Source organism: Ammospiza nelsoni, chromosome 6 (assembly GCF_027579445.1).
Source record: "Ammospiza nelsoni isolate bAmmNel1 chromosome 6, bAmmNel1.pri, whole genome shotgun sequence".
Taxonomy (NCBI): domain Eukaryota; kingdom Metazoa; phylum Chordata; class Aves; order Passeriformes; family Passerellidae; genus Ammospiza; species Ammospiza nelsoni.
Window position 1 is genome coordinate 38,430,164 of NC_080638.1, and position 27,792 is coordinate 38,457,955.

At 35.7% G+C, this 27,792-nt stretch overlaps 1 protein-coding gene across 3 annotated transcripts in view; it reads left to right on the forward strand.

The window, feature by feature from the left end:
- Positions 1-26,850, forward strand: part of AKAP6 (A-kinase anchoring protein 6) — a 258,465-nt gene extending 231,615 nt beyond the window's left edge. For 2 of the 3 annotated variants that reach the window (XM_059473668.1, XM_059473669.1), the window contains exons 13-14: positions 17,343-20,809; positions 25,897-26,850. In XM_059473668.1, coding sequence (XP_059329651.1) covers positions 17,343-20,768 — 3,426 coding nt within the window. In that variant the 3' untranslated portion in view covers positions 20,769-20,809; positions 25,897-26,850. The remainder of the gene's footprint in view (positions 1-17,342; positions 20,810-25,896) is intronic. The other variant, XM_059473670.1, reaches the window with a different exon arrangement.
- Positions 26,851-27,792: the final 942 nt, after the last annotated feature.

Consider the following 27,792-nt stretch of genomic DNA (forward strand, 5'->3'; position numbering starts at 1 on the left):
ACACAGTATTGTATGGACAACATTGTTTGATAATATAAACTCACATATACATATTGTAATTGCTGGATATTTAATCTCATCATATCTGATCCCACCCAGTAGAAAAACCAAATCCTCTGCTGCTGCTAAGTTGCTCAGTACCTAACAGAGCTGGGCCCAGAGACATATTTCACTGATTGTAAGTATATCTTAGAAAGAGTTTCCTGTGTAACTAAGACTGGTTTTAATTAGCATCCCAGCAGTAGATGTGTATTTCACATAGAATGCCATGGGTATGTGATTAATATACAATCCTCTGTTATTTGAATATAAGTAAAATGTAGTAATTTGCTTTTATCTCAGGGAAATGATTCCTAAGAGGCAAAACAGCATTCTGTTTAAACCATCCATTAACTGGCATGAATTAGATTGGTTTTCCACAGCATAAAACTATATTACAAAGCAGGGGGAATAAAATAATCCCTACTGTAACACCATTGACTGTAATGGATGAATTGGCTCAGCATGTCTTTTGCAACTATGACACTGCTGAAGTCTGAATACTGCAGCCAGATTGACAGCAATATATGTAGTTCCTATGTAGTTCATATACTGAAGAGTCTTGGTAAGATTTGGGAATAAGTGATATATTTTTTTAGGATTTTATTAAGCAAAGCAAAGGAAAAATATCTAAACACATCCTTCTTAACAATTATCTGACTAACAGTGAAATACTACTTTTGATTTCTTTTTTTTAAAGTTCCTTTACAAAAATAACAGAAGCTATAATTCTCTGGTTCAGTTAGGGTCCTACAGTATAAAGATACATAAGGCATTGTTTAGAAACTCTAGCAGTTCCTGAGTGAAAATCCTAATAGTCTGAGCAGCCCAGGAAATGGTGAGTTAGTGAGAAGGACACTGTGGACAAATGAACTGGTGAAGGGAATAAAAATGTTGCTTGCCAGCCTTTTCCATAACTTATAACATAGGAATGCTTCTCTGCTAGTTTGTTTTACTGGCTCTTTTGCTTTAGGTATTGATATAGAAATGGGACTCGATGAAGGAAGAGGTTTGAACAGACTGTTAGGACAAGCCAAAAGGGGCTCTCTATGAGGTAGCATGGAAAGAACTCATCTCTGAAAAGCAGATGTAGTGTTAGCGTTGCTTTTATAAGCATGGGATTAGTCAACTGGCAATGTAAAAAGTGAAGATAATTGAGATTGTGAGAAAATGTTACAGAAATTTCAGTGGAATTAAAGAAAAAACAGAACTATTGAGGATCCAGAAAGAAGTTTTATGGAAATTGTAGGTAGAAGTTTGAAACAATACATTACATTTAATTGAGAGGAAAGTCAAGAAATAAAAGAAGACTAATGCCATCTCAATAGTTGCTGAGAGTTTTGATGGTAATGAGTCTGGGAGAGCAAGAAATGAGAACAGAAGTAAAAGAATTCATTAATGAAATAGGCTGGGCAAGTGAATGGGTTAGAAGACAAATATGAGGCTGAGGATAAGAAAAGATTGATAAAGAAAGAAAATACAGCAGCAGAGATTTTTAATCTCTTGGGAAATGCTGGTTATGTTTTTGTGACAGTTCCATCTTAGGAATATTTTTAGTCATATTACTAATGTGCTGCAGCAATAGCTCTAATAAATTTGGTTAGTGCTACACAAAATGTTTAATGATCTGACCAGCAGTAGAAGAACAGTTGAACTTTGGAGCTTCAGAAATAAGTATGTGCAGTATTTAGGCAACAACCAAACAAAAAACAGCTCTCGGAATACTGGTTTTTTTGTTAGAGGCTGAGTATTGCTGTGTCTGTAATAGCCCAAGAGAGAGTGAACCACATTCTAGCTGTGTTATCTTAAAGGTAAAGTAGCACAGATCAGTAGGTTTGGGGTTGTTTTTTAGTAGATGTGTGTCTCCTGTTTGACTTGGAACAAAAAGAGGTTGCATTTGTGAGATATGTTAGAGAGTGCTGACAGAGGTCCAAGTTACTGTAATGAACATACCCTCTTTTGCATGTGGGCAGTTGCTGTATGGAAGCAGCTGCTCTAAATAAACTTTTAGGAGGTAATTAGAGCTAGGTGCTGCTCTTGCAGCAGGAGTGGAGTCTTGTGTTTCTGTTTGGGATTGCAATCAATCAGGAGTTAAGGCATGGTGAAGATATGAGCACAGAATCTCACTTGATATCTGGAGGCTTGGAACTTCACAAGGTACCCACTGCTTTGTTCCCACTTTGCCTGGGGTGGTCTGGAGTTATCTGCTGGGCTGAGCTGACTTTCGCTCGCTGAGGGGCGTGTCATTCTTTCTGCTGAAAGACAGCAGCTATCTAAATGGCTGCTCATGATGCTCATCTAATTTTCACCGTTTTGTTTTGAAATCTCTCATCTTAGGCTGCTTTATAATAATGCTTCTTTTAAGTATGTCAGTAACTACAAGTTTCTCTTGCTGATAAAACTATCCATGTTCTCAACATTTAAATATGCTCCAGCCACTGCAGGATTTCTTTGACTTTCCTTGCCTGAGTTGGCATGTTAGGGTTCTTTTCACTCAGTTCCTGTGCAGTCATTTCTTGGGTAGGTACCAGAACCATTTCTTCTGCTACCGTATCTCTCTGTATTTGATGGTGTGCCAGTCTTGGCACAAAAACTATATCCCTTGGTAACAAGTCTGTCTTTGTGGTTGCCCACAAAATACTGTAATTTATGAAAACAAATGAGATGTTTTTATAGCCTGATGGCATCTGACTCATTCATGGCATCTGACTTGCTGACAGTAAATAACCTACCCCAGATAATTATATAGCCTCAGTGCAAGAGTCACTTTCATCTTCTACTGTTTTCTAATTGTGTACTGAGATCTTCCTTTGTCCCCTTTCCGCCCCTTTTTACATTCAGTCACTTATCTGGGCCACCTGAAATGTTACAAAGGTACGCTGGTATTAACCACAGAAAACTTTTATGTTTCTTTTGAATTGTCTTCATTTATGGTCTTCAGCAGTTTTTAGTTTTGCTCACCTTTTGCAATAGTGGGCACGATAAGTTTACAAATAACAAGTTATTGACATGTACTTCATGCACCTACAGTCAGGTAAAAACTCATAATCAAAGAGTTCTATGTAGAATGTGAAATTATCAATAAGAATGGCTCCAGAAAGATGAAATATGATTGGATTCAGTAGGTTAATCTAGCTATATAGAATGAGTATTCATAAAGTGAAAAAAACTCAGAAAACTGGAAGCAGTCCTAATTTGTTTCAGCAAAAGAGGTTTTTATCTCCCCCATCTGTTTGTTTTGGTGTTGGGGTTTTTTTTCTGTGGTTTTTTTTTTTTTTTTTTTTTTTTTTTTTTTTTTTGGTTTGGTTTGGTTTGGTTTTTTTTCTAGTAAATTCTTTTCATCCAGATTTATCATTCCATATTTTGCTGATATAATGTTATATATCACCTTAATTTTAACTTCAGGATTACACAGATGCCTTATAGCTTGTCTAACAAGACCCTGCTAGCAATCATCTTAAAGGAAAAAGAATACTGCCTGGCAATTGCAATAGCAATAGCAACAATCTTCATTTAACTTAACTCAAAATTGCCATCTAAAATTCCTGCTCAACAGCTGGAGAAGCTTTAACTCACTATGCACTTTCCTTTAGAACCTACAGTGTACTTGGAAGACTGAAAATTTAAAAAAGGTTTTGGGACAGAATCAGTCATAGTTGTGCCCAGAAATCAAGTCAAAGTGCTAATATGTAAGTTGTTTCAGCAATTTTTTTAAACTTCTTTGCTCAGTCAGAGGCATACCGAATGCAAATTATGTGTTTATCTCAATGGATTATTCCAGCTGCTACAGAGGATTCCAATTTGTGTATGTCCTGCCCAGATCAGGTTTGTCTCTGTATAGAAAGCTGCAATGAGGTGACCGTGGAAATTAACTTTTTTGGGACAGGGAGAAAGGGAAAGAACCTGTGGTTTCTAGTGGATTTTACTTTAGTTGCCATTCAATATTCCTGCCTTTTTGGTGAGTGGGGAAGCTGCTTTTTATACAGAATGCTCATTCATTGAATGAGAAACATACCTGTTTTATGGAGCAGACAATTTCTTTTCTTATTCAACAGAGAGGGCTAATTATTGAAGGGACAGTATTACTCATGCATTTAAAATGGAGGTTTTGAGCTAAGGCAATTTGGGTTAAGGTGCCCTAATTCTCACATTGCCCTGAAAATGTCTGAAATATTAATTTGTCTGATCACCAAGTTCACTACTATACCTCATGAAAACAAAAAATTATTTCTTTTTTTCTGACTCATCTTATGTGTACATTACACTGAAAGTCCAGTGGAACCTTCATCTGTATTGGCTTGAAAGTATGCTGTACATCCAGCCACATAATTGAAAATAATAAGGCCACAATAAATGGGATGGCCTTGGGGTATAACACCCAAGGGATTCAATTGGTGTCGCTTTGTATCAATGTCCATGCATCATGGTAATTGAGGTAACATAACCAATTACCACATTTTAATTAGAGTTGCAAGGACTTGGGAAAATCTGCAATGGTGAGACAGCTCACTTGAAAAAAAAAAAAAAGAAAAAGAATAAAAAAAGAAAAGCACTTCTTTCCACAAGCTTGTTCCTTAGGAGGTAAAGAGCCTGCTTAAATGGCTGTTCAGGAATTTTACCCGACAACCTCCTGGTTTCCTTCTTTATAATGCATTTGGGAAAACAAATTGTTAAAGTATATTATATTGCTTCTGATTTGGTATCTTTATTCTTTTACTCTATTTGTCTTTCTGTGATGCTTTCTGGGAAAGAAAACCGTTTTTACTAATGTTAGGCATGGTGTCTTCACTTCTCTATGTTTACTTCACTGATACAATATTTTTTCAACCCATAGAATGACATTTGTTCTAAGCTTAAAAAACACACACAAACCCCCTTGTTTCAGGGGCAAAAAATGACATTGTTCAGTTATTTGCTAGATAGCTGCACTTGAAAAACTTGGTTTCTAAAAGTTTCTTATTTCATCATAAGCCATCATTTTGTAAGGTGAATCCTAGCTAAAAATCTTGCATAAAATTTAGAAGTTCATCAGGAGGGTCTAGCACAGCAAAGTATTGAGAGTTGATTAACTTAATTGGATGAGAAGGGCACATTACATATTGTAAAGTGCTGAACACCCATTACATGATCTAGCCGCTACAAATTATTTAATGACTTATGTTTTAGTTTTGGTATTGGATCTCTTCCATATAGTCTATGACAGTACTGTCTTGATGGCTTGCATTTGCTCACTTTGGTGCTTCCTTAAAATATTCAATTTTCAAGTGAATGGATATTTGATTTTAGAGTTTGTAATATGATGCACCATCCTCATACTTGAGGTGTGTATGCTTTTGAACTTCTGGGTTGCATTGCATGTCTGATTTGTGACATGAAACAATTACCAGTAGGATCTAAAATATAGTTAAGCAGATGCTGAACCTAGGTCTAGATTTTTCTTGAACTTAATTGAAGATAGGTAATACATCCCACATTCTTGCAAGAAATTCTGTGTTTCTCATCATTTTCTTGAGGACCAGCCATAGTTATGAGGGCAGTCATTATGGCAGTGCACAGAGTCTGGATGATCTGGTAAAACAAAGCTGGGAAAACCCTTGTTGTTGAGCAGATCTTAGTAAAAAATTCCAGAACCTGTCAACTTTAGTCAAAATTCAGATAAATGTTTTGTTATATTCTTGGGAGTCTCCTGAGTGGTCACCTGCAACAGTACGTTTTTAGAGTGAATAAAAAGAAAAAAAAGAAATATATTTAAGTCTTTCAAAAGAGGGCTCTACTCTATCCTCAGAGACTGCAAATCTTTCTGTCACAACTAAAAGTATAAGGTAAAAATCCAAGGGTGAAATGCTTCCTGCATTTCACCAATCTGCTATATATTATTCCACCATTTCCCTCACTCTGGCAGATGTCATGTTTTGCCACATCTTTGTAAAGTGATGGGAAGTTAAAACTCATAACCCCAGCCAAACCAGACAAATTCTCAGGAATAATCAGCCTTAGTGGGAAAATAAGTGATATTCAGAAATTGGAAATATGATGCTTCCAAAGCACGTCGATGCTGAAAGAACTGTCAAACGCCATTTAAACAGCAAAAATACCTCATTAAAAAATAAAAGCTAAAATTATTAGGTTTTAATTTTCAAGGACAGTGGTCTTCAAAAGAACTCACTTCCTGTTTAGGCACTTAAGTACAGGGTCAGATATTTAATAGTGCGGAGCAGACACTGACTCTCATTGCAATGCCTTGTGTTCAAATTACAGGATGAAGTCAGTGTTTTATTTAGATGCCTAATATCCACTAATCATAAGTTCATGACTCAAGCCAGGATTGTTTTAAAAATTACAGTTAAGGGAAATATGAAAGTCGCAAACTTGTGATTTTTTAGTTAATTTAATGACTTGTTGCTCTGCATGTCTAATCAATCCAGTTCTGCAAGGAACAGTATATGAGTGTAATTGAGGCTAATCTTCAGATCTTTTTTTTTTTTTAAGAGTTCTCAAACAAAGTAGTTTTTAGAAAAAGAGGAAGAAAACTTATTTTCTGATAGGTTGAAGTGCAGTTTTTTCAATCTTACAAGGGCCTTCTGTATAAGATGATAGGGCCATAACATTTATGCCACTATGGAAATATATTTGCAGGATCTTCAGGAAGTATATGCAAAGTCAGTATCTCATTGTTCACTATTATAGCATATTCTAGGAGCTGCACCAGCTCTAAGCAGACAGGAATAAAAAAAAAAACTATTTTTAAAGTAAATTAAAATAACCGAGGTACAATTATTTACTCTTTTTTTTTCTTAACATACAAAGGAAAAGGTATCCAACAGAATTATCAGGCAGGAGATTTAAAACAATCAAAAGGGAATGCTATTTTCATGGAGTGAATAATAAGAATGAAATTTGTTCCTACAGGATGTGGAGGATAGCAAAAATACAAATGACTTCAGTAAGTAATCAGATAAATTAATGAAGGAGACATCAATTAATACTTATTAAATTCCAACTCTGAAAGTCCCCACAGGCTGACTTCTCAAATTTGGAAGGGCAGCTTCTAAATTCTTCTATGTGTTTGCGGGTTTTCTAACTTTTCCATAAACATTCACTAGCAACCACCTCAGGAGATGAACTTAGTTGAATGGACTGTTGGTCTCACCTAAAATGACTGTGGCTGTTTGAAAGCACATGAACTTGTAGATTTGGAGGACTACCTATGCTATATGTACAGCGAAGAAGTTTTACAATATGCCTAGAAAGTTTTTACTGTATTTGGAGGGGGTTTTGCTATTTCTAAAAGCTGTAATGCAGCCATTTATGTTGTGTGTTTTCACCAGAAAAAAACTTTCAAAAATGCACCCACTTAACAGTTTACCAAGACATTTCTAGCATAGTTTTTCTGTAAAACATGCAGAAATGATAATAAATACATCTACTTAATATTTAAATATGCACATACATTTATATCAGAGGTACTATAGTAATACTATAATACACATTAAATAATAAAATGTAAATAACGAGCAAGGATCATTTAAGTTTCATTTCTCCTTATATACAAGACATTTGTGTCATTGTTGTAGCTCTAATCCATATCCAGGTCTTCGTGTTTGGTGTGTGCAGTAATATGTAAATTACCTAGCCAGCTGGGTTAAGCAGTGTTTGTTTATTCTATTTCTTTTGGCATAGCGTACAACTGAATTTCTGCCAAAAATGTGGCTGCTCCAGGGAACACTGTTCAAGTCGAAGGAAGTTTTGAAAGGAAAGATATATCATGAGTCCTTACTCTGTGAAACAGTATAATCAAGAGAAACTCTGTTCATAAAAAAGACCTGTATTAACATAAAATAATGAGTTTGTAAAATACAATGAGCAAACAGAATCTTTTTAGAACACTCTGTTTACATCTACTTTGTAAACAATAATACAATACTAAGAGGCAGTGACTTTTTCATGCGTGGGAAGCATGACTAAAAATGGTGAAATGTGAAAATGGAAAGTTTGAGAAAAATTATTTTTAAATGGCATGTTAATATCCCCTAACACATAGAGTTAAGTGTATTTAAATTTAGAAACCAGTGATGTTTAAATGTTAAAAAATTGCATTAATGATGTGAGAGCTATCTACTTACACTTGCAGTCCTTTCAGTCTTGTCTGACACTTCCTTTTTTATCCAGCCAGCTAATTTCCCCGCCTTTGTGAGGAGTAACTGTTTTCACACTAGTGCTTACCCAGCAAGCCTCCTCATTGTTTCATGGTTAATTATCTTCTTGAGCTTCACCTTCTCAAGCGAAGGGAGAAGGACTGGGCCTCCCCGCAGCTCTAATGAAAGCTAAGTTTGAGAGATTCACTTTGTGAATAAATGCAGTGTCTGATCTACAAACATAATAAATGAGTTCCTAAACTTTATGGAGTCACAGCTCATTCAGCAGGTTTACTGGTTTACTGAACAATTCAGAAAGACACTTTATTCTAAGAATCCATTTTAATTTTTAAAAGGGGAGGAATATTGTTTCAGTGTGAAACAAAATGCCATAAACTGTTCCAAAATTTCTAAGCACTACACAAAAAGTACACGTCAAACATACAGTTTCAGTAAAAACCTGAACAGCTGCATGAAAGACTTAGAGCTCTATACTGCATATTAAAAACACTTCTACTGATAACATTCATACTAATAGCCCTGTGCCCCTCAGTTATTACTTTGTAAGCTCTTAGTATTTATTGGACTTTTTGTGCCTCACCAGCAATGAAAATAGTCATTGTGGATAGACTGAAATCTTCAACTTATGCTTTGATTTTGAGCCCAAATTTAAGCTGTGTAACATTTAAAATAAACTCACCTGTAAGAGAGGAAAGTTGAATAATGGCAATATAGTGATTTTGTAACAGTGAGTTACTCCTTATTGCAATATTTTACTCTGTGTAACTAAGACAGGCATGTATAAACCCCTCACAATAGCAAGGTATTGTTGTCTACTACTTTGGCTTTTTCCAAGTGAATTTCTATCAAGTTTGCTTATATCAAATAATTTTGCAAGTGACCAAACCAAACAGTGCACTTGAGATGCTGCACAGGACTTATTCAATGTACTAGCTTAGATTGGAAATTCCAATCCTTTTTTTCCAGCCAGCTCCAGAGCCGTGTTGACATCTATTATGTATAGAGAGAGGTATAAACATCATCACTTACTAGAAAAGGTGAAAAGAAAATAATCTGGAAGTTCAAAGATGAGATGATCTTGGTGAAAGACCTCTGCCTACCTAGGGACTGCTTATATTTGGAGATTAGGCCAGTGTTTCTATATTGCAACATTTCAAGAGCAGCTTTTCTTAGATATAGGCTGTGTAATGGCAAGGAGCAATTGTGCTGTTGTAGCCTCAAAGTGCTTACCATTGTAATTTTGATTCATTGCCAGAACTCCCTACCACTTACTGACAGCTGTGGTGTTTAACTTAGCACTTGGAAATCCATAGGTGGGCAGACTGTGCAAGTACTTGTAATATACAGTATTCTTCCAGCCTTTGATTTAACAATACTTGCTTATTGTCTCCCTTCGAGTTGATATCTTAAATTTACAAATGATGAATCAATCACTTCAGGAAATGCCAGAACTGAAATTGCAGAGAAATTGCATTGAAAATTTAAATAAGGGGGACAGGGAGTCCATTCTCATTGATAATTTGAATTTGGTGGTCTCTCAACTGATTCAGAAGAAGAAACTGATGATAGGGATGGGTATTTTTCATGCAGTCCTGTTATTCATAAATAATAGATAAAGTCTCCCTTTCCAGTATACTGGAAGAATTTTTTATTTAGAAATTCAAGTCTCTCTATTCCAGCTCTTCATGAGAAAACTTTCTTTCTAGGTTTCTTCTAAGGTCAAGCTCCCAAGGGCTTATGTCCTGCTCTTTTGTACCTTATTTCTGTCTATGTTTCTATGGTGATTCTCACTCTTCAGAGTTTTTCACAAACCCTCATTTCTACTGAAACAAAGCTCTTTAAAAAGCCATGATTTTGGTGTCCTGGTGTGCCTGCTGTAGATTGGAGATGCCTGTTGTATCTACTGAGTCCATTCATAGCATCCACTGAGTTGTTCTGGTTTAACTGAGAATACACTGTTAAAGGAGTACCAGTTACAGTGTAAATGATACTAAATTGAAAGTATTATTAGCAGTTTGCAGACCTCTTAACTAGTACAAAGACAAAGCAACAGTGATTTTATTGTCCCACTTTGCTTTGTTGGTACAAATTTTTTATGAGCATCTAAATGCGGAATGCAATTGATTTGGCATTAATATGATGTTCCACAGGTTCCCTGGTTTTTCTGGATATTTTATAGTCTTAACTATAAAGAAGCCATTTGGGTCAAATTCTGAGACTCTGCATGAATGAACTCCCACCAACTTGCATGGGCATGTACTGAGGTGTGGTGCCAGGATTTGCTCTGTTCTGAACTATGTGTGCAGGGAAACATTTTGGATTTAGATAAAGCCAGGAGTGTTTTTCTAAGAGTTTCATAAAGGGCTTGTGATGGATTCTTGAACAAAGAAAAACATATATTTCTCTGAAGTAAAGGTGAGATATGAAATGACATTCAAGGGCAAAAAATCCTGTCATGTAACCTCTTGACAGATGAAAAGAAAGCTACAAAGCAGTAAAAACAACAGTTGGTAAAATATGTCATGTAGCCAGGTTTTCTCATCACAAAAAAAAAGCCCAAATACACAACTTGGGATATAGGTCTGGGATTGTAAACCTATTTGGATGACAATATTACTCAATATAAAAATGTTATAGATGTTCTTCTTTCTAGTAACATCTAAAGGGATTCTTCTGCAAATAAGAAACGTAGATGTTAGAAAGGATATGGTTGCAAAAAAAAAAAAAAAAAACAGGCAAATGCTTCTGTAGAGGATGGAAAACAGATAATGGGTAGGTCATTAACAATGATCCTTTGGACACAGAGCAGGGACTGAACTTCTTGAGTCCCTGCTTTTGCCTTGATCTGTGATCAAAGTTAGTTCCTGCAGGCCTTCTGCTGACATGGCTCACCTTCTGTTTCAGCCTGGCTTGTACACTCCAGTGTGATGTGTGAGTGGAGTGTGATAGAGGCTGGAGCCTTTCACTCTTTTGTCCATCTGACACTGCAGGCAGCTTACCAAGGGAGTTAGAATACCCTCATAGGACTCCTATGCAGGCTCAACTGACCCCAGAATTTTACTTAGCATCAAGTGACATAGAAATGGCAGAAGAATGCTTAGAGAATGGACATTTTCCCTGACTTCTAAAAACTTCTCCTACTAGTAGGAGTTAATAGTTTTCACCTGGGCAACCTGTTAAAATGCCACTGCAGTTATCTTACCTGTTGCTTAGAAGATGTGCCCAGAAACCTGCTGCCATGATAAAGAAAATTACCTGTTTTAAAACCTAGATATGAAATTAGTAGTCCTTTAAACTGTTATTTCTGAGTATTATCAGAGAACTTCAAACCTCATCATAGAGACCTGAGCAGAGGTGGAGCCTCTGTTGTTCCCAGCTTATACTGAGACCCTTGCAGGTGACATCTGTGGCTGCTGAGGGCAGAGGCGAAGTCTGTGTCCTTCCTGTGGTACAGGACTCTGTGCATACAACCACCCATGTAGGACCCTGGCACTACCTGTTAGCATACGTGACCCCTGAAAGAGCAGGAGGAACTCTGCATGTGCAGGATTGAGCATGTAATGTCATCGAGAGAAGCAATAATAACTGTAAAATGCAGTAAGAGATTACCACAGATTTAGTTCTTATTTTCTCGGGAAATAAATGCATACTTGCTTTTAATTGCAATTGTAATAAATACGTCAGTTCATGTATGTTTTTTCATGATCTGTGATAAAGCATGCTGCTTCCATATATTCTGAGAAGATATTGTAATGTGTAGGCCACTTTGGTATTATGCACAGGGAATATTATGCATATACATATGCTTATGCATATTAAAAATTAGTGTTGGGACATGAGGATATTTTTTTTGATGACTGTGATATAGGGAACACCATTTAGAAAATGAGTTTAAGTGAGGCAGAGGTGAAGTGGCACTGTACACTCCTATTTCCCTCAGCAGAAGTACTTGGAATGCTTGCATTTTTCAAAAGACAAAATCATGTTTGTCTTCCTTGAATGTGCACACATTCCTGGAGGTGGGGGATGGTTTTCTGTCCGTTTTCTTTTTTTCCCTGGCCCTTAAATGCAGTTGAGATTGGATAATTTGGCCACAGTAACTGAAGGATATGTTGCAGGGAAGGAGAAAGAACAGAGTTTGTATTTATTATTGTAAAAGCTCTTTTTTTCATGTTAATTCCTTTAAAAAATATAATAGTACGTAGGGGTTACATTACAGGCCTGTTTCACCAACTCTAAGTATCTGTACTGGAGTAGCACATGCAAATGAAGCCAAAACAGAGAATCATTGTTTAATGTAATTTGCTTCAGAAAAAAGCTAAACTATTCTTGTTTTAGTAAAAAAAAAAAAACAAACAAATAAAAAATTTCATTTTGACACTTTTCCTTAAAGAGCGTTGGGGCTGAGGAAATATCTTTATTTAGCTTAATAACCTTATTTCTTCCCATTAACATTTTCTGCAGAGTAACCGGTTAGCCATTACACACCAACTCTACAAGGATTTAAGCACGCACCTAATTGTGCTCACAAGAGTTATCCCACTGAAATGGGAATGCTTTCCTGAGCAAAATAGTTCTGGATTCAAAGTAGGAATAGCTAAAATCCTTAAAGCAGCACTTTCAAATACATTAGAATTAATTTAACCTTTCACTCTTCTGAGTCTATAATTTGATTGATTATTTACTTAAAACTTTTCATGCAACAGTACATGCTTCCTAAGTGGTGTTTATCTAGTGGAAATATGCAAAAAATAGGAGTATGCATAATATTGTGCATCTTTTGATTCTTATTATATTGAGATTGTTTTAATTTTCTTGGTCAAAACTATTTGCTGTTTCTTACTATTCTTACTGATCTTAGAAATCTTCTCTAAATGTAGAGGTATTTAGTGACTTTATAGTGTTAGAGACCACTCAGACCTACTTTAAACCTACCCATTTTCAGAAAAAAATAGATACACATTTTTACTTACACATTCTTTCATATATAAAAAAAAAGTTTCTGAATTCCAGGAAATTTAGTGCCATCAACCTATATCACAATAGTTTTTGCCAGACAGGACAGGTACCTTTGCAATGTTTTGCCACAGACTCCAGCAAAGCCAGGGCTTAAGAGTCAGCATAGAGGGCTCACTCCATTGAAATGTGATGTTCTGTAGCACACTCCAGGACTCTCTTTAAATATAGTCTGTCTTACATGTGGAGATCAGCATGTCTGTCTGGGATAGACCCCTTCCTTTTTGGGTATTTGCATTTCAAGAAGGGATTATAGAATCAGAGAATCATACAGTCAGAGAATGGTTTGGCTTAGAAGGGACCTCAAAGATCATCTAGTTCCAATCCCCCTGCCATACACAGACTCTTTTCACTGGACCAGGTCACTCAGATACCTTGATCCAGGCTAGGTAGAATGTCCTTTGGAGTCTTCCTAGAGAGTCAAATTCTCCAGGAAAGACATATTCTTAATTAACTGAAACAAAATAAAAAACATGCTGCAGCTCTTACACAAATAAATCTTTCCCAATTGGAAATGGAAGTAGAAGATTCATCTACTTTGTGTGGAAGATGAATTGTACAATACTATACAGTTCACTCAAATGGAAAACATGGAAGAAGAATTAACACCATATTTCCCAGTAAAGTGAGAATTTCTCTCTGGCCCTATCTGACATTTATCATTTGTACCCTCCTCTGTATAACACCAAGTAAAGCATAAGGTTGGCGAATTTTAAACATTCTGTTGGCAAAACCTAACAATCTATTACTAACATGATAACTCTAATCATCCAGCATCCTACCTCTGCACTGAGCAGCCTGAAAAAGAGATATCTGATATGATAAAAATGGTTCCTAAAAATTCCTGGGATTTTACCTCACTACTGCTGTCAGGGCAAATGTCAGCTGGAGTGACACCACCTTCCATTGTTCACTCCAGAGATTTATTCCAGAGGCTGTGGTGTGGCACTTCCAAAAACTACCTCAATCTCTTCCTTGTTTGAACAGTTCACTAAATTTTGTAAAAAAAAATATAGGGAAAATATATACCTGTACTAAAAATGCCAAATACAAAATGTGTGTGACTTAAGCTGAGTGGTTTGTTTCAAAGTTAAAACTTTTCCTGTATTTTAGAAGGGCTGCCAGTGTAGCTGATAACCACTAAAGTTGTACTTCAAGGCATATGATATTTATAACTACAGTAGTAATTTACTAATATCAATTTAGTCAGTTCCTTGGAGAGAGAAAGCTATATTAGTAAAATGACCATATCTACATAAGAGTCTTTGCGAATATAAGCAACAATCAGAAGGAAAATAAAAGAAAACAAAACTAAATAAAATAAAATTAAGAATTTTAAAAATCCCCTGCCATCAAGCTAGGCCTGCAAAACTTCTGAGTATATGCCAGGACTCAGAAAAGCATGTGCATTTTAAGAATAAAAAAATAGGCTTTGAAGTGGGGAGCACTCAGTGAAGATGAATGGGCTGAGGTCACAACTCTACATGTTTTATTGTTTTAGTCCATCTGACTTGCTGAACAAACAAGCAGCCAAGTGCTGATTTACAGAGGGAAGGTTATCTTCCTGACCAATGAGGACCAAATGTTTTGTTTTGAAACAGAATCAGATTCTATGGAACATAAAATTCTTGGAACCTGCTGCTGATTTCCTGCCTTTAGTAATTTCTTCATGCAGCTGCCAGAAGCTTAAAACAGTAAAATCAAGCAGTTTAGGAAACTTCCCACAGCAATGTCTTCCTAATGCTGAGTATGACAGGATTGTAAAACATGACACAGAAAAAATGAGCCATTGAATCTGATTTCTTTTTTAATCTAACAGGTTTTCAAATAATTTCATTTTCTTACATTTTACTTAAATGTTACTTAAGGGTCATCTACAGCTGGGAAACTGAGTTCAGCCAAGTACGAACCAGGAGCTTTTATTAAAACACGGCAAACTGGCAAATCCAAATAAAGATTTCTGGATCCACAATGAACAGAACTGCTCTGATAGCCATAACTGTCTAGTAAATGTGTGTTTTTGCAGGAATTTTTCTTTAGCCAATGTCTCATGGGGGAAAGAGAAAGAACTCTAGCAAAGGTGCTCTATAAAAACTTTGAGGTAGGTAGATTCACAAAGAGACTCAAACCTTCAACATTAGTCATGACAGATTCATGAAATACCAAAGGCCTCCTAACCTGCCAAGAATGAAAAAAATTCTTTCACACTTGCAGTTCTGCCCATTACTATATGTGATCTCTTAACACAGCTGCAGGACTCAGGGACCTACATTACAGCTAAGCCCAATGAAGCACGAGCACGTAGATTTATCTTAGATGGAGAGAGTCTTGATTTATCAAATAAGTTAAAAATCACATCACCCCAATGAATGGTGGATAGCTGCCCAGTTTGGGGGAAATAATTCCGCCTGATTTCCGTTGATTGTTTTAGCCTTTTGTTTAGTGGACATACAGGGATGATATAGCCTTGTTTCTTGCACAGAAACAATGCCACCTATATCCATAATTAAATAGGCACTGGAGCAGAGATTTGGCACTGTCTGTGTCTGTGCCTCTTGCTGGTTAAACATGCCAAACACAGCACCGCAGGACAAAATTATCCTCATCTATCTATGACCAAATTAATATCTGCTTTATGCAAAATGATACAGGACAAGCAAGCTTCTTTTAAGAACAGCATGTAGGTAGGGCTTCTCCTGAGAGAATAGCTTGGTTCATATCACTTATGCCCGGTTTGGCAAAGTGTCCCAGCCCAAAATCTGTGTCCTAGCTATGGAACTCACAAAAGGGCTGTGAAGCTTTAGTTCGTACTTCAAAGAGAGTTTCCAGCTGAGAATTGAAGTCAGAAGTACGTGCCTTTCCCTGCACAATTAGCTTTGGCCGAGTTTTGATGAATCTAAGTCAGTAACTAAGTTGTGCAGAACTGCACTTTATTGGACTTCATTTTATCTGCTTAATATTTGCTGGGATTTGCTCTTGCTGTTTGGCATCATATCAATGCTGTATTTTAAAAACATCACTTGCTCAAAGAAAATTGGAGAAAGCAGAAGATCAGAGTTGAGAGGTTTCTTGGAAGAAGTGTTTGTGTTTCTGGATACAGTGATTGCTGTTCAGCTGTTCAGATGATTTAAACTAAACAATTCTACATTAGTCAACAGTTCTATTACAAGACTCCTTGTAAAAGCAAAGCCTTCTCTAATATGGAGGCCTCTCAGGAAATAGAAGAATAAAGTGAAATTAATTTGTGCTCAACCTCCAAATCAGGGATCATTTCAGTCTTATTTTCAAGGGCTTAAAGTGGTTTGATACTGTTGGCCACTTGACAAATCACATCTGAGTAAGAAAATTTGTCAAGATATTCTTCCTCTTCCACACAATTCTAGAAGGAACAATTCTTGTTATCACATGTTCTGAGTCATAATAACAAACATTACTGGAAAGTTACAAATATGTTAAAAAGAAAATTAAGTTTCTCACACTTATTTATCAGTCAGTCCTTTTTCAGAGAAGGGTACCAGAGCGGACATTATTTGAAACTCATGTAGCACTTGATCTTTCAGCTGAACATATCAAATTCATTAATCTTACCTACTGATCATTTGTACTGCTTTTATTATCAAGTAAAGAATAAATACAAATTCTAGCAAAAATTCATCAAGACTTGTGATCTGTTGTTTTAAGGCTGACTACAGAGAAGTTTTTTATAAACATTTCAAAAATCCTTTCATAAATCCTTTACATCTTAACTATTTTAAACTTAAGCAGGCTAAGAAAGTTTTTCATATATTCAACATAATTGCATATTTTTCACTAACACACTCCTGTTGTGATTCCAAGTTAAAAACTTTATAAAATGACTAACCACAATTAATATATTAAACTGAAATTTCTGTATTATATTTTGACAGCAAATAAAAAGAAACAAAGAAGCCTAAGAAATCTTTGAAAATGTAATTGGTTTCATTTTAATTGATCATTTTAATAGCACACAAGGCATAACAAAATTAAAAGCCTATTAGTGATCATTGTTCCAAAAATGCACTTTACTTCCATTAACTTACATGATTTTAGTGGGAGCACATTTAAAGTACAGCTGTAAATATTTTTAATCTTTGACTTTTTCTTTTACAGGAGCCTCTAAATGTTATTGATCCCAGTTTGATGGATCTAAATGGTCCAAGTGAAGATGCACTAGAATGGGATGAAACTGACATAAGTAATAAGCTCATCAGTATTCATGAAGACTTAAGTGATCCTGATCAGGAGCTCAGCAAGGATGATCTAAACCAGAAACCTGCCCCAGAAGAATGTGGTGATAATGATGTGAATGAGGATGAAAATATCAGTAATCATGGAATTCCTCTTTATTGTCCCAACATTACTTCCCCTCCAAATCCTCACATCTATCAGGTCTATAGTCTTCATAATGTTGAATTATCAGAAAAAAAACATATCCCTTTTTTGAAAAAAACATCCAGACTCTCCAGTGTAATGCAGTCTAACATTTTAAACAAAAGTCTCAGTAAAGATTCATCATTTTCATCTACCAAATCCCTGCCAGATCTGATAGGAGGTACCACATTGGCAAAACCATATAACTGCATGTATCAGAGTGGGAACATAAGCAGGCATTCTGAGAGTGAGAGTGGGATAGTGAGTGAATGTGATACAGAAACTACAAATAATTCAGAAATTTTTTTGCTAAATGATATTGAAAGCAGTCAGAGTAATCCTGAAATTGGGCATGTGGAAATCCAAGTGGAAAATGTAATAAAACCAAAACTAAAGCAAGATGAAGAAGATCATACTAGTCTTTCAGATGATTTCCAGTTGGCTCCTTCTGTATGCTGTGGAAGTGAAAATGATGAGGATTTGGACAGCATTACTATGTCCAACCCTGGTTGTCCAGAAGAATTGCAAGGAAAACATGATGTGTTTACATTTTATGATTATTCATATCTTCAAGGCTCCAAATTCAAATTACCAGTGATAATGAAACAATCACAGATTGAAAAAACACATACAGAGGGTAGTTTGTTTCATGACTTTTGTTTTGACAAAATATCTGGTAAATCCGAACATAAGTCAGGAGAGTCACAACCAGATGGGTTTATTCATGATCATACTCTGGCAAGTATCTGTGGAGAATCAGATCCCAGTTCTGGTAAATCTGTAGAAACTGTAAAAAAATTACCTGTTACAGAGAATACAAGACAGGTTTCCACTTTATCTCATAGTTCTTCTTTAGAATCTCTGTCGGTAGTAGGTGATTTGTTCAGCTCAGGTATTTTTAAAAGTGGAGATGGTCTTCAGCGAAGTGCCTCTTTGGAGAGCTGGCTGACTTCCTACAAAAGCAACGAAGATCTTTTCAGTCACCATGGCTCTGGAGACATAAGTGCAAGCAGTGATTCTGTTGGAGAGCTCAGTAAAAGGACATTAGATCTTCTGAATCGCTTAGAGAATATCCAGAGTCCTTCAGATCAAAAAATAAAGCGCAGCATCTCTGATATGACACTCCAAAGTAGCTCTCAAAAAATGTCTTTTACTGGACAGCTGTCTCTAGATATTGCATCTTCAATCAATGAGGATTCAGCAGCTTCTCTCACTGAACTCAGCAGCAGCGAGGATCTTTCTCTTTGCTCTGAAGACATTGTACTACACAGAAATAAAATACCAGATTCAAATGCATCATTTAGGAAACATCTTAATAGATCTGTAGCTGATGAGAGTGATGTCAATGTCAGCATGATTGTTAATGTCTCCTGCACTTCTGCTTGTACTGATGATGAAGATGACAGTGATTTGCTTTCAAGTTCCACCCTTACCTTAACTGAGGAAGAGCTAGGTATCAAAGATGAAGATGACGACTCCAGTATAGCAACTGATGAGGACATTTATGAAGAATGCAATTTAATTTCAGGACTTGATTATATAAAAAATGAGCTCCAAACCTGGATTAGACCAAAATTTTCCTTGACAAGGGAGAAAAGAAAAAGTAACCTCAGTGATGAAATTCAGCGCAGTAAAGAAGTTAGTAATGAGACATCAAAAGCCACAGATACATTAAGCATTGAAACACTGTTGAATGGTTCAGTGCAGAAAATATCAGAAAATAATGGCAATAGTAAGAATATACCATGTGATCGTGGAAAAGGGACAAAGAGTCACCCAGTGAAAGACATCTCTCAGGTTGTGAAGGATCAGCTTGTGGATGATATGGAAAATGGCAATGTCGAAAATACTCTTGGCAGCCAAAAGGAAGGTCTTGTTAGTGTCACAGCAACCCCCAAAACTCATGCATCACTTGATGTCAGAGAAGCTGAAAATGAGTGTGGTGTCTGTGAAGCATTTACAGACAGTTCAGATGATTCACATATGGATGGCAAAGAGACTGTTCTTTCTTCAGCTGGATCCAGGAACCCTCCAAGAGAATGTCAAAGTCATCTTCAGCCTGATCATCACTCTGTTGCTTCCTCTCCTGCAAAAAAGCCTTGCCTTGAATCTTCCTCAGAAATTAATTCTGTAGTCATACAAGATACAGCTTTACAGCCATCCTTACCTAGTGGTCAACAACATAGAATAAATGCTACTGAAAAATTTCCTGATTGCTGTGCTGCCTTGAAATCCAGTGAAGCAGAATGCAACTCATCAGCCAATGGTTTTGATATGTGCTGTAACTGTGAATCTGCTGATTTTGATAAAAAAACCATGGAAGATGGCTCAGTACACAATTTTGTCAGGGAGATAATAGACATGGCATCAACAGCTTTGAAAAGTAAGTCACAACCTGAATGTGAGTCATCTGCTCCAGCTTCATTAGCACAGATCAAGGAAAAAGTGTTAGAACACTCTCACAGACCCATCCAGCTAAGAAAAGGGGACTTCTATTCTTATCTTTCACTTTCTTCTCATGATAGTGACTGTGGAGAAGTAATCAAATACATCGAGGAAAAGAGCAGCACTCCTGTGCCACTGGACTTCACGGATGAGAGAGAAGATATTGAATGCTTCTTTGAAGCCTGTCCTGAGGAAGAACGGGTTGAGCAGCAGCAACAGTCTATTTCTAATGGTTCTCCTGAAGCACAAGTTGAGCAGCAGCAACCTATTTCTAACCCTATTTCTGAAACATCTGCAGAGTCACTAGGTGAAGTGACTCCAGAGTCATTAGAGTTAAAAACTTCTTCTGAAGGTAGGGATTTATCTTTCTTATGTGGGGATGACAATGATATAAATATTCCAAATACTAACAAAAAATGTACATCAAGTAATTCAAAAAATGCTGATGATAATTTGCTGTTTTCAGATGGACGAAATGAAAGTTTGGAAAAGAATTCTCCAGAGGTTAGCGCTAAAAAGAGTAGTGCAGGAAAATCACCTGGAACGGAAAATAAAAAAGGATGTGTTGCTGCTTCTGAAGAGGCCTCAGGTACAGAGTTTCAGATAAAGCCTGGCCATTCACAGAAAAAGGATGGTTCACAACAGAACAGAAAAACTCTTACTTGTGAAGAAAATCTCCTCAAACTTCATAAGGAAAGACATATAAATATGCACAGATAGAATGTAACCCTCTCCAGGTACATAGATTATTCTAAAAACAGGTATGTACTCTACAAGTTGCACTTTTTTTTTTTTTACTTTTTTTTTTACTTTTCTTTTTTAACTTTTTTTTTTTGTACAATGGAAGGACATGAATCATCAGCCAGGGCTTCTGTTTCATGATAGTGCTATGTCATTTGTTTTGATTACACTATAATCCCAGTTTACATGCCACTAGTCAACAAATGCAGTGAATACGAATTGCTTTTTGCCCTTTGGCTTTGCACTGTCTGGAGCTGCTCCCTTCTGGAACAAGTCTGCTATCTTGCAGAACCTGGGAATTCCTCCAACATAATATATCAGTTTCCATTCCCTCCTCAGCCGAGGGAACCAGAAACCATTCCTGCTCATTGATGCCTTTCTCTGCAGGCATCTGGTCTTAGGAGGGGTTCAAAAGCGCTTGATAAAGCTAAACTTCCAGTTCTACAAGAACTAGTTTGTTTGACTAGTGAGTTGAAGTTCTACAATATTTCTAGACAAACCATGAAGAATGGCTAAGCAGACTGGAGAATAGAGAGATAATAAGTAATCTCCTGATGCCAGTTAACCATTATTTTAATTCAGTAAGCCATTATTAAGAACAGAATTATTACAACATAGCACTAGGCCAAAAGCTGAGGTTTCCAAAACCACAAATCTTTACAACATCATCAAAGTATATAATGTGAGGGTAATGGAGATGGAAATTCATGACTGTCCAGTACCCAGCAGTACTGCAACCTTGTAAGCATTTTGAAATATGAATAAGATGATGGAACCTAAGGCAGAAAGGTGGTCCTGATCTCTACCAGTGTTTGAAAGTGGTTCAGATCTGGAATTTCTGACCTCACATAAATGTTGAACAATTGCTGCACATTTAATTTCGGAAGAGGATCTACAAAACCACTTTTGGGTCAGTTCCTAGCATTCATCACTGCTGTTTTCAGTCTCACTAGTTTGGTGACCCAAAAGCCAGCACAGCTCTATCAAATGCCATTAGTCTTTGGAAACACTCCTCCAGCAGACCACAGCCAGAACAGCAACTCCAAATGCCAATCCAATTCCAAGTGCTGCTGCTTGCCAGAAGGTGTAGCAAGGGAATTTACTATAAAAAACAAGGCTAAGCATGGGACAGATTTCCTTGAGGAGTTCTTGAGTCTCCACCTCTGGAGATTTTCAAAATTCAAGTGGACATGGCCCTGAATAATCTTTTCTACCTTTGAAAACAGCCTTCCTTTTAAAAGGAGGTTGGACCAGTTGATGTTCAAGTTTCCTTCCAACCTAAATTATGCTATGATTCCAAGATGTTGGCAGGATAAAAGGCTGTTATTCATCACTGCCCATGGAAAACATTAATACTCTCCTATGGCAAACTATGTAGCTGTAGCAGAGGATCACATATGATTTGTACAAAATAGATTTATTTGCTGCTCTTAGAGATCTAACTTTCTCATTTTTTGATTTTGTTATGTTATATTTGTAAGCTTTGGGCTTTCCATTTATTGGTGGTTTACCCAGCATTCCCACAGTCACATATATATTTCTAGCAAAGCCTTTAGGTTATGACAGCAATAGTCTACAGCTTGCTGCTATCTCAACACATCTCTGTTTGACTAATGCATTATCTTGGAAACATCATAGCAAAGAGGATATGTCTGGAATGTTTTTGAAATAGGCCATCATGACCTGCTGATTGCCAATTAGGTTAATACTTGCACACATCCAAACAACCGGAGAAGCAATGGAGATGAACTACGAATTGCAAAACTCATAGATAATTCTATGTATTCTAGAATTAAATTAAATTGATTATGTGTATGTAGAAGTCTCTATTTGGAAATTGAGATGATGACAAAAGTCTGAGATTTTTAACTGAAACTGATATAAATATAAGCTTTCCAAGTTATTGTTTTGCTAGTTTTCTCATTTTTTCACTCATTTTTATAATATTATTTTGAGGAAGAATATGTGCTGTAGTGAGTGTGTTTTTATCCTTGTTCTCATTCTTTCACTGATAATGACGTCTTTTCAATTTGTTAGTACTTTTGCTCTGAGGATCTCAAAATACTGCATAAACTTACCTCACTCTTCAGAACTTTATAGTTATTTGCATGGTAGCCAGATTTTTTTTTTCCATAAGACTGGAAATGAAAATATGCAGTTTGTGTGAGTTCAAAGATTGGACACAGAGGATAGGTTTAATAAAAAACGCCCCACAATGCAATAAAATATAATGCAAAATCTGGATACAACAACTTAATAGGGTTATGTTATAGCTTTCACTTTTGCCCAGGAGCTGACAAATTATTTTCAGAGAACAAAGCTCTTCACACTACATTCCCACTTTTTAAATGTAGGAAGATACACTAGTTCTTAACTTGTACATATAGCATTACTTCCATGGAAACTATGTACTGTATTATTCCCAGTAGTAAAGTTCTAGAATACATATAGTTTATCTCTGACACACCAAAAATGAAAATACGAGCTGCTAGGTTTGGTTTCACTAAAGTCTGAGCTCCCTTCCCCCATCCACAAGCTTGATGCTTTAACTTCATCTCTCATGCTATGGGGAATGAATTACAGAAGCAATCTATCCTAATTTGTTAACTTATTCAAATAACAGTTATTATACTTAACTATGCTAAAGATTATCTTTTTGGTGGCAGATTGTTTATTTTTTGATGAGGCTAATTACTGATTTTCCAAAGGTAATTTACATTTATTACTAATACATCTTTTAAAATGTGACAGATAAATGTTGTTCCCATAAGTGTATTATGAAAAAAGTTACTATTTAAAAACACATTATTTAATTTGAAAGATAAATGGCAAACACCATTATTTTTCCTGAAACACCTGTGCTGTAAGCTCATTTAAATGTGTAATTCCATGTGTAGCTGCAATACTTAGAAAAAAAATCTATACTATATGTGTACCTTAAAAGCATACTGAGAATTCAAAGCTGAAAAAGACATGCTTTCAAATGTGGGTTGATTTTGTACTTTTTTAGTATTTACCCTGGCTTTACAGGGGAATAAAACTAATAGTGAATAAATAGTTTTATCAAATAGTGAATGAATAGTTTTGTCAAATGTTGCAGTCCTGTTGTTTAACAGTGTGCTACACAAAAAAAAAAAAAAAAAAGAAAAAAAAAGAAAAAAAAAAGACCATTGTGGAAAAATTATTATAATTCTGTGGGCAGATTCGAAAATCTCTCTGACAGCACTGACTACTCCTTCACATGAGCTGACACAGAGTTCTTCAACAAAGGTGCTCATAAAGCTGCACTGATTTTATTTCTCAATTAGGGGTCACCTTGAAAGATCTATCTGTACATGAGATCATGTGATCTTCTGCTGCCACTGTGACCCATGACTCACCAATGGGATGGGAACTTTTAGTTACAAATTCAATATGCATAGAGATCAATACATTTAGGACATCTATGTGTTCTACCCAAAGTCTTTTCTAGAGGATGCCTTGGAATTCTGTGTGTAATCTGTTAGTTCTTACAAGTAAATAAAAGCTATTTCCTTACTTCTGTATTTTAAATTTAAGTTTTAACTTAATTTAGGGGAAAAATAATTTACTTGCACTTAAGAAAACAAAATTGATTTTATCTGACAGTGCTGCAATATTAGATAGAATATTCTGCCACTTACTATCACCAGGAGAAACCCAGCACTGGTGCTCAAAGCGTCTGACTGTTATTTCCTGCTCAGCAATAGATATTTTGTATGACATTTTCCTTTCTTGTCTCATTTTTTTAGCAACAAAATAATGAGAATAATAATCAGTGAGACCTATGAAGAATAGCCTATTTATGTAAAAGTATTTTGAGATCCACAGATAAAAGACGATACATAACTGCAAAGGACTGTTGGTTATTTATTTCCTACAGGAGGAAAAACCCCACATTTACTTCATAGTTAGTATATAACAATTTACTTTTAGAGACTGGAACTACAATAATAATCTAAATCTTTGCTTAATTTTTTTTTCTAGAGATTTTTATAGGGAAGTAAATAATATAAAGTTTCTTTATAGAGTTTAAAGCAGTCTTGACTTTTTAGCTCCTTACAGTACCTGACTTTAAAAAAGCTAAATAAACAGAGAGTCTTGTATTGAAATTTATGAATTACATAATTTTTGAAAAATCCATCAGTGAGACTTTTCTTACTCATGTCAGAATTGTAGAAACCTTTGATACAATCTGCCACTTTATTCAGATCAGTTCTTCATTAATATCTAAACAGATAGTTGAGCTTTTCAATATTTTCAAGTAAGAGTATTTCTTGTATAAATGGGGAAGGATGTGGTCAGTTACAACAAAGAAGATCAAAGGAGATGGTAACTGGATAGATCCAGATATTCCTGCTTAACTTGGAAGGCACATAATGCATGTCTGGAGTGCCTCCTAGGAAATGCCTATGAGATGTACTTTGCACTAATCTTTGAGCTGTATTCTGACAGTTATTTCTTCATAATTCTCATCATAAGCCCATGCTCTTTGCTGAATAGTTTTACCATAAACTCTGAGCTGGATAATTCTATAGTAGGCAAATTTAACTCATTGCTGGTACTAGAAGTGTATAAATAGTTATTTACAATTTAAAAATGCAGGGATGATACTGACAATTCTATTCACAGACCACTTCTGTGACAGTCTTTTCCTCTTCTCCATTGAAGTCTCACTATGTATGTTTGCACAAATATTAAAGTAATTGTTAGATAGATCTTTTTGTTGCTTGACTTTTGAAAGTTTCCATGTTTCCATTGGTTGGTGCACTTCTGTGTGCTGGAGGTAAGTTCACAGGTAACGATGAGGATATGATCCAGGGAAAAGGTCCAATGTGATGAACACCCTTGTTTCTTTAGAAGCAAAGTCTTTATGAAAATCAGTGACTTTTCTACATCAATTAATTTTTTCACATTTACTTGTACCTCAGGCTGTTAAAAGTAATTTTTTGCCTACTGTATGCTTCTGCATTAAAGACTCTGGCATGTGACCATTTAATGGCTATATATTATTGTTCTGGAAGACCTATGTTTTGCAAATAAAATTTCATTTTCTGTAACCTACTATTACTTTTCTGTTTCCTTTTAGAAACTTGGCTGCAATTCAGGTGCAGGTTCATCCTGTAAACCCTGGGATGACCTCCAATTCCATTGTATCACTGCCCTTCATTAAACTGACTCCCAAGATAATTCTTTTTTCCAAATGTGGTTTGTCCATGTTGGCTTTGTGGTCAGGCTGCATATGCTAGTCCTATTTCAGTGATCATTTTATTTTGTAGCAAGGCCATTTGCCTTCATATGAATTCCTCTCCCAAGCTACCTCTAATGACCTCCCCTTCCTAAATTGGATGCTCCTGTACTACTTACCACTGGTTCTGTTCTTTAAAGTACTATAGAATTCACAGTCAGTCTGGTTCATCTTTTCAGAGTTGTACCTGTCAGTACTCTTCTATTTTATGTATCAAATTTAATATTTATCTGTATAATGCATAAGTTTATTGAAACTATTTTGCTTTTAAAGTGACTATTTTGTTGGATGGCAGCAAAAAGAAGTCATTGGTCCTCCTGATTCAATACATCTAAAAATTAAGCAATTTAAATAAATGGCATTTTATTTATTTAATTTAAAAATTTAATCTATGCAACACTTCAAGAAACAACTACATAGTGTTGTATATTAGAAACTGTTGACATTCTACTGAATTAAGTATAACATTTTGGGTTTTTATGCTTCTTGAGGTGGTAATGAGAAAAAAGTTTTTAAAAAATGTGTGCCTTGCTGTATTTCTTATACCATTTATTAAAAAGCTGCTTTCACAGTAAAATTATGTTGGTTTGAAAGGAGGAAATAGCAAGGTTAAGATGTGTGAATAATTTCTGTATATATGTATAACCAACTGCAAACATTGATGTATAATGACAGTATAAAATGCTTTCATGTTTGTGATGTCCAGTGATGTGGAAATTATAAGCCTTAAAACCATTAGATTGCATGGTAATTAGAATTGGCACAATAAACATAGTTTATTGGGGAAAAAAAAAAGCAGAATTGGTGATCTGTTTTACCTGCGTTCCAAGCAATGCTTTATCAAAATTCCAAAGAATATGGTTTTCTTTGCAAATATTCCTTAGAGATATACAACTCTTTAACTGGTGAAGATTTGTATTGTCTAACTCACAGGTAAAGAACTTTGTCTTTAAACATTCTATAGGTCTTTTGGGCCAAACAAGGAGATACAAATGTTCAGTATCTCATACAGTATTTTATAGCAGACCTTTTAATTGTTCATCAGCAACAGTTTGTTGTCCAATTCTTAAAATTTCATTCATTTACATAATCATATTGAATGAGTTCTATCTAGATGCTCTAGCAGTTGGCTGTTTAGATGACTTAGATTGTACATTTCAAGTGCTTTTGTCTTTTGCTAAAAGATATTGAGTGGCCAAAAAAAGCCAACCAGCCAGCTTTATATGTTAACTCTGCAAACATGGCATTCATCTCCTAAAAACACTATTGGGAAGGAATGTCAGGAAATTTAAGACAAGCAGTGCCCTCTGATGCCACCTTTAATCATTATATTTCCAACTATATAAACGTTTTTACAAAAAGCTTCAGCATTCCTCCTTTAAAACATGGACATCAGTTTGACAAGCTTAGCTGAAAGAAGAGAGAAGCTACACTGACCAGCAGATATATTCATGCAACACTGAAGGAACAGATATTTAAGAACAATCTCATGTTTTCCAAAGTATTAACAGCTTCTTATTACTGCAAAAGGGAAATTATTTGTCTCTCAATTTAAATTTCTACAGTGTAGCCTTAGGCAAACTATGAGGTTTGTAGGGCAGCAGTAACAGTGCTTATCTTTAAGTATAAATAAGAAGTATTTATTATATGAACATTTTGAATCTGCAGAGATTTTGCACATGCATATCTTTTATCAGGTATAAGTCTAACAAGTTAACCAATAATTACCTAAAATGT